The 12,774-nt window shown below is 47.0% G+C and overlaps 1 protein-coding gene and 1 non-coding gene across 2 annotated transcripts; one reads left to right on the top strand and one right to left on the bottom strand.

The window, feature by feature from the left end:
- Positions 1-3,017: 3,017 nt before the first annotated feature.
- TRNAR-UCG (transfer RNA arginine (anticodon UCG)) lies at positions 3,018-3,090 on the bottom strand. The gene has a single exon. It is a non-coding gene; the product is annotated as a tRNA-Arg (tRNA).
- A 3,326-nt stretch (positions 3,091-6,416) lies between these two features.
- LOC149350111 (THAP domain-containing protein 1-like) lies at positions 6,417-8,869 on the top strand. The gene is made up of 2 exons (XM_089576847.1): positions 6,417-7,126; positions 8,251-8,869. Exons 1-2 carry the CDS (start codon positions 6,800-6,802, stop codon positions 8,455-8,457), a joined length of 534 nt encoding a protein of 177 aa, XP_089432973.1. The 5' UTR covers positions 6,417-6,799; the 3' UTR covers positions 8,458-8,869.
- The last annotated feature ends 3,905 nt before the right edge of the window (positions 8,870-12,774 follow it).

Below are 12,774 nucleotides of genomic sequence, written 5' to 3'. Positions count from 1 at the left end.
ATCTGCCATCGCTGCTGAAAGCACCTCAGATGGTTCAACAGAAATAAAGGATAGCAGGCAGTGTGTAGGAGTGAAATGAAAGAGGTGCGAGGATTGTAGAAAGGACAGGGGGAGAGGTACAATGGTAATAAAACTATTTACATATTAACGTAACAGCAACAGAGATAGAAAAGACGAGCGTCGCAGTAACCGCGTCCGCCGAAGCCAACGTTTCTAGTAAAGACAGTTGGCAAACTGCGCCGGCGAGCCAGGGAGCAGAGCGGCCCCACGCGATCACCGTCTAGGCGGTGGCGCTGCGGTCGCTTTAGGATGAGCGCGTCGTCTGCTACTCCCAGCTCAACGTTTTTATATAATATTATCAACATAAACTACGAGGAGGCAAGCGGTACGTCATGTTTCTCTAAACCGCGGAAAGAAGGGCTTCCAGTTTTTTCCGATATTTACAGCCAGAGGCTCAACCTCGAGCATCCTGCCCTGACGTACCCCAGACGTAGAGCGCACGCGGACTTCGCAATTCGTAGATGAGCGCGGCTAGAAGCAGCCGCCCCCTGCGCAGACGATGCGAGGCGCGAGCTAACAGTAATCATTCGGGCAGCAAACTGTGACCAAGCGGAGCCAATGGGCGCCGCGGCGGTGAAGAGAAATCGTGGCCTCTGAGATCAAGCGCGGTGTTAAAGTGGCGATGCTTGAGCTGGTTACGGAGGCACGGAGGCCATGGAAGAACAAACGCGGTACTCCTACCAGCCGAAAGATGGCGCTCGTATCTCTTTGAGATGAAATCGGCGACAGAAAGGGGCCGCATACCAGGAGCATGTTTTCCAACTGTCTTTATCTAGAAACGTTGGCCGAAGCGGAGACGCTGGTTTCTGCCCTGCTGCGCCCTTTGTAAAGCGCGCTTGCGACAGCCGCTTTGTGTCGTCTGCTTCTTAGTTAATTTTTGTATTTTTGTTTGTATTTTGTGACATCGGACCTGTTCATGCCGACCTGCTTTTCACCGGGGTGCAATAGCGGGTATCGCAACGATGACTCAACGGACCGTCATTGCTTCGGGCCGCCAAAAGACCACATCGAGTTTAAAAGATGGAAGCGTGCACTTCACAGAAAGGATCGCAAACTGACTTCGAAATGCAAAGTTTGTGATCTCCATTTCGAAGAAGGAGACCTTCTAAAGGACTATCCCCATGTAGTGCAAGGTACGGAAGTGCTTTTGGAGACAGGGAAATGGATGCTGGCACCAGGCTCTCTTCCGAAGCTGTTTCCTTTATTCCAGGCGCATATTTCAAAGCCAAAATGCACTACGCCGAAGAGAAAGCCTCCAATGGATCGCGGTGCCCAGTGTGTCGCAACAGCAGTGCCACGAGGTAACTTAGAGAATTCCGAGATCGCAAAAGTGCATTCCGAAATGCCCAGCTGCGCTCCACAAAGTGACAGTCTGGAGTCCGCAGCATTACCGACAACGCAGTGGATATTCGAATATTCACTACGTTCCCTCCTAAAGTAGAGTGCACCCACGCACTGAAACTTTGTCTGACCTCTTTACATTATAGGAACTAGGCACTCGGATACGCGCTAGAAAACACAAGCCATTGAGCAAAGCAAGAAACAATGCTCGCGAGCGTGTTGCCAGAATTTTTGGACTTTTTTCACAATATTAAAAGCCTAATTTCGCATCACACAAACGTGTTCTCCAAGATAACACGCAGCTTCGAAGGAAAAGCTGCCGCAATTGAAGTACTGCAGCCATGTAGAGCGCAAACGCAGCTCGCCAAAACCTCATAAGTGCCGGCCGCTCCTCGCTTCAGCGCTGCCTGTAGCCGACGACGCGCCCGGCAGGGAGCAAGGCTCGACTACACCGCCGTTAGTTCTCGTGACCGCCGCTTGGGACACTCTCCTCCGCTGGGCGGTATGGGGAGCTGTGAAACTGAGTTGGTTCTAGTAACTGTGTGTGTGTGTGCATGCGTGCGTGCGTGTGTGTGTGTTGTGTATGTGGGTGTGCGTGTGCGTCTGTGTGTGTGTGTGAGTGTGAGTGTGTGTGTGTGTGTGTGTGTGTGTGTGTGTGTGTGCGTCTGTGTGTGTGTGTGTGTGTGTGTGTGTGTGTGTGTGTGTGTGTGTGTGTGTGTGTGTGTGTGTGTGTGGAGGCACGCTCCGCCGACGATTTCTGACGGTGCCCCGGGCGTTCTCAGTGCTGCTGCATTCTCCAGGAAGGCTGCCCACATCATGCCCCTCAGTAGGGTTTTTGGGTTTAAAAGCGTGAATGTTTACACTCAAGTACGTCAAGTACCTCTATGCTCTTCAGTGTTCTGACGCGTTGCCTGCTCGCGTGTGCCGCTTTGATGCGCAACACAGTCGCGTCCAGTGTGACCTGCAATGCAACAGTGGCTACCGCGTGGCCGAGAAGTAACTGGAAGCCGTAGCGTTTTGAACGCCACAGAGTGTCGTTGTCTGTAAAGATGCAGCGGATTTTATTGCCTCTTTGAAAAGTGTGACTGCATAAATTTCATTATTTGCCTTTTGTTTCTGTTTTGGTTTGTGTTTCCTTTCCCAATCCTGCTTGGATTCCAGGATGAGGAAGGCTCGGACTTGAGCTGAAAAATAAAAGTCATCTCTCTCTCTCTCTCTCTCCAGGATGAGTCTGCAGTATGGTATAGCCACGGCGAAGGCCGGGTATTCACTGTCAAGGGTTCGTGTCCGACAGAAATACTCTAAGACAGCAATACTTCCAAAGCAGCAATGATGGTTGACGTGCCCACACAAATAAGATGGTATGTTGGCCGCTGTCGCGTTGCACACAGTGGAAAGATTGGTTTTTGAGGAAAGGAAATGGCGCAGGAATTGTCTCACTTCTCGTTGGACACCCCAACCACGCCGTAAAGGAAAAAAGAGGTGCAGTTGTGGAGAGTTCCGGAATAACTTCGACCACCTGGCCATCTAGGTTACATTTTGGTTGTCGCAGGAACGATATATCTTGTATGTTAAACCGTTCGCAATATGGTGGCCAAGAAGGGAAAAATTAAAAAAGAGCCTGCCAGGACTCGAACCTGGAATCTTCTGATCCGAAGTCAGACGCGTTATCCGTTGCGCCACAGGCCCAAAGAGACCTCCGGGTTCATCTATTTTATTTATTAATACAGGGGAAGAGTGTAACCAAAGATTAACTACCACGTTCCTTTTTTTTGTCAGTGTGTTGTTCTATATGTTCGTTTGTTGTTGTTTTATAAACGTTGGAAATAAACGCTGGATTAACCTTTCCTGACCTTCAGTAAACATTTAAACTTTGAAACGTTTAACCACGCAGTTAGTAAGACGTTGCAGCCTGGGCTACAAACCGACACGAAATACAACAGAGCACAATTAATACGTGCTACATAAAAATTCCCCTTGAAACGGACAGCATCGACTCCAAGATTAAACAGCCTACCGTGAAGGGTGCCTTAATTGATCACGGCGGATGGGTGACATTTAGAGTTTTCTCGTGACAGTTCGGGACTGTACATGCGCTCTATGGCAATCACAATCTCTAAGGCATAAGTAAAGCAGGGCGAATGAAGAAGCTCGAAGGAGAAACGAAGAAGGGACGCCTTCGGGCACCTTCATTCGCGCTGCCGAACTTATGTCAGAATGGACCATCTATCCCAGCAAAAAGTTCTACTTGAATACCGTCTCATGAAACAGAAAAGTTCTGCTAATAGGAAAACCTCACTACGTGCCAAACAGAAATATTCCGAGATACGTCAAACCTTAGAAATAATGCAACATTCATTATCGCTATGGTTTTACATTATACTAACATTAGTTTTATTCGAAGCTTTACCTGCCCAGCCATCGATGTCGACTGCAGTCGATTTTGGAGACTGTAAAGCAAATTGAACCTTTCAAGGAAATCATAACTTTTTACCACACATATAAAAACACGTCGTATACTATAACGCAAACCTTGTTTCAAAAAAGAAAAAGTTGTTTTTCTTTGTCAGCATATAACTCTGGCCACCACTCTTCTAACTTCGAAAATCTGCACACAATGTGCCTCACACACACACACACATATAGAATCATAATCTACGCGTCGCCAAATTTGCGTCATCATTTTAAAGGACGTTAAGTAATAATGGACTCCTAAAAGGTGTTAAAAAAAAGTCATTCAGCATAGAAGTCTGGCCACTATGCACTTTTAAAGTTCGAAAATCTAGACACAATGTGCGTATTGCATAAACTCAAAATTATAACGTAAGCGTTGCCAATTTTAAGTCATCATTTTTATTGCCGTGAAGTAATATTTGGTTCTTAAAGAATATTGTTTTGAAATAAATTACTAATTTACTTTCGAAATCTGGCCACATTGTTTTTCACGAGAGTCTGGCAACAATATGCTATTTTTCAAATAAACGTAATATTGCTTCTTTTGCCACAATAATTTTTTAGTAAAATTTTTGAAGTATATTCAACGCATGATGCGCATTCGGAGCTGTTTTTAGTTGGAAGCAGTATGCATGGATTCTAAAATGCGCTCATAGACTACCCGGGTGCAGAGCTGTTTAGCGCTGGTTTGTCTCAGTGACTGTCACTTTTGCTGGGACAATAGCACTTAACACCGTGCTCTCAATGAAAGAGGGGAAAAGAGGCATTTTTCTCAATACAGTGTGGTTTCACCGAGTGCGTGTAGATGAAGTTGAACCTATTGTTAGACTGATATTAAAAAACAGCTCCGTGCAGCTGCATAGGACGGTGGCTCTTCTGCGAAACACTAACAAAGCGAAATGTTCACTTTGTCAGCTTTTATTTCATGACCAGAAGCTTGTGTTCAGAAGTATTTGATGGTGATATTCCCATATTACCAGGAAATACTTCACTTTCAAGCTGCTGGGGATTTGACTCTTACTGGCACACTGGAATGTGCTCGTCTGAAGTGAAAATAGAAACTAAATATTTATGCCCTCATGGAAAGACGTGTTTATATTTATTAAATTAATTTCTACCTAAGATACCCCTGTCAAGCGGGCAAGTTAAGTGCACTTACGGGGAGTGCGCTTTGGCATCCCGAGTGACACTTTGGGCTACGCGGTGCTAAACGGGAAAGCAAAGTGCACTCATAGTAAAAAATTAATTGCTACAGAAAATGAGCGGAATTTCTGAACAGGCCGATGGAAAAGAAAAAGGACTAATAATATTTGATTGCTTAACGTGAAAGTGCAAATAAAGCGAGGCTCAACAGTTTTTAACGATGAAAAAAAAAAAATTTAAATAGCAGAAAAGCCAAGACCAGCCAAGGCTATCCAGAATTTCGACAACAAACAAGATGGCGGCGGGCAGCGATGTTGCATCTGATCACGTTTACTTGTTTTGTTGCTTCGGTTGTAGCTATAACCAACGAACTTTTTTCTGAAAAACGTTTATAACACGTAAAATAAAGTTGTAAGTACTTTTTATGCATTATAAATTTTGTACCATTGGAACCGCTGGCGTCGAGGCTACGCACTCGGCCAGCAAAGTATGGTCCGTGAACGCACTCCTGGCGGAGCGCACTTTCCGCGAGTGACACTCCACTTGCGTCGTTTAGATGCGGCAAAGTGTACTTACAGCAAAGTACACTTTCCGTAAGTGCACTTAACTTGCCCGCTTGACAGGGGTATTACTTACGCTCCGCGTCGCTACTGTGACTCCTCCTTCTATGGCGGCTATCGCAACTGGTCTTGCGGCCAGCAGCAGCAAAACCAGGTTGTTTTAACCATTGGTTCCACCTGCGTGTGTGTGTGTGCGTGATCGTGTGTGCGCTCGTGTGTGTGTGTTTACCGTCCCTAAGCAACTCAGGCTATGAGGGACGCCGTAGTGAAGGGCTCCGGAAATTTCGACCACCTGGGGTTCTTTAACGTGCAATGATATCGCTCAGCGCACGGGCATCTAGAATTTCTCCTCCAAAGAAATTCAACCGCCGCGGCGGGGGTCGAACCCGCGTCTTTCGGGTCAGCAGCCGAGCACCATAACCACTGAGCCACCGCGGCGGCGTATGTGTGTGTGTGCAACGTTACTAGAACCAAGTCAGTTTCACAGCGGTGCCCAGAGAGCTGTCCCAAGTGGCGGTCGCGCGAACTAGTGGCGCTGCGATCGAGTCTTGCTCCCTCGTACCCTCGTCGCCGCTCTGTGCGGCTCGCTGCCCTGCTGCGCCCTTTTTAAGGTGCACTCGCGACAGCCGCTTTGTGTTGTCCGCTTCTCAGTTAATTTTAAGGCGAAAGCCTTTAATGCCTCATACTGTCGTTTGCAGCCGTGTCGGCAGATGTGTCCGTGTTTCGGCGTCACTACTTAAAAAGCTGTGTCGAGGCTGAGCATCGAACCAGGGCCTTTGGCATTTGAAGTCATTAACTACTCATTTGGCATTTGAACCAGTGATTAACTCATGACTAGTTATTCATGATTGTTTAAAGGGAAGCTGAAGAGATTTTCGAATTCATTAAGATGCTCACGTATGGATGTGGGAACCTTAAAAATCATGCGGGTGAAATTTTTTTGCAGATTAATCACTTAGGAGCGACGTAATCGCCGTTTAAAATTGCGCGGTAGCTCCGCCCCCCGCTGTCCGCCGAGCGCTGCTGATGACCCTGACGATGCGAGCCGAAACCGGAAACCGTGGGGTGGTGACGTAAACAATGGTGTTCCGTCGCCACGCAGCCTCCGCGACCGTGCTTGTTTCTGCGTGCGTGCCATCGTAAGCTGCTTCGATCTGCCGTGTGTTCCTGTATTTGTGCTTTTTTATGTTTGTGGTGACGTACAGAAACGTGGGCAGCATCGAGTGAAGCGGTGGACCATCATGCCGGCGTTCTGCGCAGCCTTCGGCTGCACTAACACCGGCGGCAGCGACGATGTGGTCTTTCATAATTTCCCGCAAAATAAGAAGCTTTCCGCGAGGTGGGTCGCTGCTGTGAAGCGAAGGGATTTCAAACCCTCAAAGACTACAGTGCTATGCTCTGACCACTTTCGTGATGAAGATTATAACCATAGCCTGTCGATAATGCGTTCATTGGGCCTGTCAACAAAGTCAGCTGGACTGAAACCCGGCGAAATACCGTCTGTCTTCGCGCACAGGAGCTCGTCACCGCCACCGAGGCCAGCTTTCGCGAAAAGGAGGAAGCTCGAGGTAAGAATTTGTGTATTAACTCTATGAGAATTTGACTGCGCGAACTGGTGTTCTGTGTAGTGTATGGCGCGTAATTTCGTGGATGCAAGACTTCCGCTATAGTAGTGAGATGAACGGCGCTGGAATGAGAATGTCAGGACGGCAGCAAACTGCAGCTTACAAAATAAGTGCTTAGCTGTTATGCTTGCAAGCATGCATCATGCATCTCGTACAGCATTACTCATATCAGAACTCGGCCCTAAATTTTTTGGCTGAGTAAAAATCGTTAAACTGCTATTAATACTGCAAGAGGTGGAGCGACGCGAAGTGCGCCTCACAACCAGAGACTGCGCGCCGCGCGTGAGCAGAGAACTTCGTTCGGTAAGCGAGCACGTGAAAAGACGTTATATGCAGACTCTTTACTCAATTATGTTGGAACTCAGATATTCTAGGATTCATGCGTAGCCCTCAGTGGCGAGAACATAGGGAGTAGTACGCGGCACATTTTTCTTCGTGATCGGAGCGCCGAGAAAACTGTTTGCACATGTTTCTGGTATACGGGCGCGCGGCGTTTCGTTTTGAATTTGGTTTCGCCTGGGGCCTGGCTGATAGCAGCCTCGTCAGCGCCCAATGTGCGCAGTCATGGCGCTTGCAGTCCGGCCCCAAAGCGCACACTTTTTTTTGAGCGATCTACGTCGGACGCGGCCGCTGATTCTGTGTTAGCTCTTGAAGTTGCCTGTCAGGGTTTTTAAAGTAATCTTTTTTGCTTGGCTATAGTATTTGCAGGAGGTGCTCCAAATCTGCAAATACAACATAATATGAAATACAACATAATATGAAAATAAAAATTTAATTAAGATATGCATTTTAGTGAGCTAATGGAAGCCTTCTGCCTATTACTAGTGTCTGCCGTATCCCCCAATATAGCCCCAGGTATAAAATTAATACAAGGTTAGTTACCCATTTTTTAAAATAAATTTTGGACCTCCTAAAGGAACACCTGGTATATAATAAATGATCTCACTTCGCACGGAGCTCGCCAATCAACAAAATGGTTTATGAAATAAACCAGCAGATTTTACTCATACTGAAGCACACTTTTGTTCTGTTTGGAACAATAACATCATGTGGCTTATGCCTTTCAGTTTCTTGCTGAACTGCTGCAAGATCAAGACTGCGCACCAGACGATAGTGCAAATGAAGAGTGCATGGAAAATGACATCACACCTGGAGGCTGCACACCACCAGGCAGTCAAGAATCCACACCAAACGGCAATACAAATCAGGACTGTGCAACAAGTCGAATGCCACTGGCAGATGCTGCTGAGGACCCTGCCATCGAACTTTTCTAAAAGTGATGACAAGGCTGACAAGTCTGTTCAAGTTCTAATGCAACCAATACCAGTAAAGTGTTCTGCCAGGAATACGTTTATAATAACACATGTAGTCGTAAAAATTGCTGAGTGCAGCATGGCTTCATACATTAATAATAATATTATATAATTGTGCGCCACGTGTGCTACAGCCAGCCTTGCGATTCGGCCTGCTTGGTTGCAGCACGAGGCCATCGAGAACAGCGCGATCAAGGCGGCCGCGAACGGATGGAGATATTCCTACAAGGGCTTGCAGTATGAAGCAACTCGCCTAAACAAGGATTTCAATTTACTGCCAGATCCCATCTTGGCACGCAGAACGGAAGGCGCACGTTTGTCACCTCGACGAGTTCTGCCGCAAAGCGCCGCGAACTTCTGTCTTTCGCCTGTGTTATGAACCGAGCCGGCACGCAGCGACCATGAAGCGATGCCAGCATAAAATTTGCGTGCAAAAAGAGCCTGATAACTTCTTGCGCTTGTTAATGGTCTGTGTGGATTACAAGCAGATTTGCGGACACCGACAAGCGGCAAGACAAGAATGCCGACGATCGCATCCCGCTTACATTGCATTAGGAAAATTTCGTGGAGCAGTGCTATACTACATTTGCTCGCTTCAAAATTAATTTATTGTATCTCTGAATGAAGTTTGGCTAGAAAAGTATGCTTACCAATGGACATTTCCAACACGTGGAGATGCTGACGCTTCGCTTTCGTTCAAGCCAAAAGCACCGCTTGCGCCAGCATCGTTGCTTCCTTGGAGCGGTTTGCTCTTTGCGATTGGTTCGTACATGTAGGGGATGACGCCAAGATCCTCCTGGTAATCTTCGATGTGTTCCATCGTGATATAAGCATCAAACCAACAACCGGAACACCGAGCGCCGCGCTTCATGTACTGCATCGGCGGCGACCGAGCCGGGCTCACCGAGCCAACGCCAGTGTTTACGTCACGAGGCGCCCAGCCAATCACAGGCGGCAACGAGGCGCGCGAGCTGGCTCGAGGCTGCTGCGGCACTTTTCGCCAAAATAAAATAGGTTTGCGCTTTCTTTTGCCTAATTTCGATGAGAAATTCGAATTCCGAGGGTGGAAAACTGTAAAGTGTATCTCTTCACTCAATTTTTTGGGGAAACCTTTCAGCATCCCTTTAATGACTAACTAGTGATGATTAACCAGTCATGACTGGTTAGTCATTCGTTAGTCATTAATCACTCATCAGTAGTTAGTCATGATTGGTTAGTCGTGACTAGCTAGTCATTAACCAGACATGTCTAGTTCATCATTAACCAATGATGACTAGTTAGTCATCAACTAATAAGTCAAACTAGCTAGTCATTAACTAGTGATCAATTAACTAGTCATGACTAGTTAGTCATTAAGCAATCATGACTGGTTAGTCATCAACTAATTAGTCATGACTTAAACAGCCATGACTAATTAGTCATTAACCGATCATGACTAGTTAGTCATCAACCAATTAGTGATGACTACCTAGTTCATTGACCAGTCATCAATTAACTAGTCATGGCTAGTTAGTCATTAACCAATCATGACTAGTTAGTCATTAACTAATAAGTCAAATTAGCTAGTCATTAACCAGTCATCAATTAACTAGTCATGACTAGTTAGTCATTAACCAATCATGACTAGTTAGTCATCAACTAATTAGTCATGACCTAAATAGTCCTGACCTATTAGTCATTAACCAATCATGACTAGTTAGTCATCAACTAATTAGTCATGACTAGCTAGTCATTGACCAGTCATCAATTAACTATTCATGGCTAGTTAGTCATTAACCAATCATGGCTAGTTAGTCATTAAACAATCATGTCTAGTTAGTCATTAACTAATCATGAGAAGTTAGTCAATAATCAATCATGACTAGTAAGTCAATAACCAATCATGACTAGTAAGTCATGACTAGCTAGCCACTAACCACTCATGGTTAGTCATGACTGGTTAGTCATTACTAACCATGACAAGCAGTCATGATAAATTAGTCATTAAGTAGTCATGACTAGTTATGATTGGTCAATGAATGGTTAGTCATGAGTAGTCAGTCATTAAGCAGACATGACTAGTTATTATTGCTTAATGACTGCTTAGTCATGACTAGTCATGACTGGTTTGTCATTGCTGGTTAGTCACGACTAGCTAGTCATTAACCAGACATGACTAGTTCATCATTAACGAATCATGACTAGTTAGTCATCAACTAATTAGTCATGACTAGCTAGTCATTAACCAGCCATCAATTAACTAGTCATCGCTAGTTAGTCATTAGCCAATCATGACTAGTTAGTAACCAATCATGACTAGTAAGGCATGGGTCATGACCCAATTAGTCATAGCTAGCCAAACCAAGTCACCCCATTGCCTCCTCGCAAAATAACGTTGGTTCTGCCGCCTCGTGTGTGCCAACAGCCGTGCGGCCAAAGTTGCGTGGAAAGGCTTTCGTCTCGCGCACTTTAGATCCTCAAAGCGGCGCCTGAATTTTTTGTTTGTATGTTGTAACATCGGGCCTCTTCATGCTGACCTGTTTTGCACCGGGGTGCAATAGCGGGTATCTCAACGATGACACGACGGACAGTCATTTCTTCGGGCCACCGATATACAGCTGAGCCACCACCGCTGCCACGTGCAGACAGAAGAGAGTTGAAAGCAATACATGGTAAATGAAAGGAAAAAGATTGTTGCTAGCTCCGGCATCTGCCATCGCTGCTGAAAGCACCTCAGCTGGTTCAACAGAAATAAAGGATAGCAGGCAGTGTGTAGGAGTGAAATGAAAGAGGTGAGAGGATTGTAGAAATGACAGGGGAAGAGGTACAATGGTAATAAAACTATTTACATATTAACGTAACAGCAACACAGATAGAAAAGACGCGCGTCGCAAGTAACCGCGTCCGCCGAAGCCAACGTTTCTAGTAAAGACAGTTGGCAAACTGCGCCGGCGAGCCAGGGAGCAGAGCGGCCCCACGCGATCACCGTCTAGGCGGTGGCGCTGCGGTCGCTTTAGGATGAGCGCGTCGTCTGCTACTCCCAGCTCAACGTTTTTATATAATATTATCAACATAAACTACGAGGAGGCAAGCGGTACGTCATGTTTCTCTAAACCGCGGAAAGAAGGGCTTCCAGTTTTTTCCGATATTTACAGCCAGAGGCTCAACCTCGAGCATCCTGCCCTGACGTACCCCAGACATAGAGCGCACGCGGACTTCGCAATTCGTAGATGAGCGCGGCTAGAAGCAGCCGCCCCCTGCGCAGACGATGCGAGGCGCGAGCTAACAGTAATCATTCGCGCAGCAAACTGTGACCAAGCGGAGCCAATGGGCGCCGCGGCGGCGAAGAGAAATCGTGGCCTCTGAGATCAAGCGCAGTGTTAAAGTACCGATGCTTGAGCTGGTTACGGAGGCACGGAGGCCATGGAAGAACAAACGCGGTACTCCTACCAGCCGAGAGATGGCGAAAGATGAAATCGGCGACAGAAAGGGGCCGCATACCCGGAGCATGTTTTCCAACTGTCTTTATCTAGAAACGTTGGCCGAAGCGGAGACGCTGGTTGCTGGCCCTGCTCTGCCCTTTGTAAAGCGCGCTTGCGACAGCCGCTTTGTGTCGTCTGCTTCTTAGTTAATTTTTGTTTGTATTTTGTGACATCGGACCTGTTCATGCCGACCTGCTTTTCACCGGGGCGCAATAGTGGGTATCGCAACGATGACTCAACGGACCGTCATTGCTTCGGGCCGCCAAAAGACCACATCGAGTTTAAAAGATGGGAGCGTGCACTTCACAGAAAGGATCGCAAACTGACTTCGAAATGCAAAGTTTGTGATCTCCATTTCGAAGAAGACCTTCTAAAGGACTATCCCCATGTAGTGCAAGGTACGGAAGTGCTTTTGGAGACAGGGAAATGGATGCTGGCACCAGGCTCTCTTCCGAAGCTGTTTCCTTTATTCCAGGCGCATATTTCAAAGCCAAAATGCACTACGCCGAAGAGAAAGCCTCCAATGGATCGCGGTGCCCAGTGTGTCGCGACAGCAGTGCCACGAGGTAACTTATGCTGAATTCCAATGGCAGATCGAGACCGCTCCGTCGGATCGCGTACGGAGCGCGTCGGAGCGCGTAGATTTGCCACCTCCCAGTTTGCGATTGGAATGCCAGTGATCCCTCGGGAGCGCGACGCCAGCGCCGCAGCGGCGTCCGCGGAAACTAGGCGCGCCGCCGGAGCGGACGCCCTGCCACATGGAGGAAGGAAAGAACTAAGGAGAGGCCCTGACGTCACTGTTTGTGAAGCCGCCCCG

Source organism: Amblyomma mixtum, chromosome 3, assembly GCF_055824585.1.
Source record: "Amblyomma mixtum isolate Tamu chromosome 3, ASM5582458v1, whole genome shotgun sequence".
NCBI classification, from domain to species: domain Eukaryota; kingdom Metazoa; phylum Arthropoda; class Arachnida; order Ixodida; family Ixodidae; genus Amblyomma; species Amblyomma mixtum.
The sequence above is the reverse complement of the archived record's forward strand: the minus strand, read 5'-3'. Positions and strand labels throughout refer to the sequence as shown.

Excerpts from the sequence above, each read along its gene's own strand:
- LOC149350111 (XM_089576847.1), top strand. The coding sequence starts at position 6,800 with ATGCCGGCGTTCTGCGCAGCCTTCGGCTGCACTAACACCGGCGGCAGC. Across the intron at positions 7,127-8,250 it reads CGAAAAGGAGGAAGCTCGAG|TTTCTTGCTGAACTGCTGCA; the intron begins GTAAGAATTTGT and ends TATGCCTTTCAG.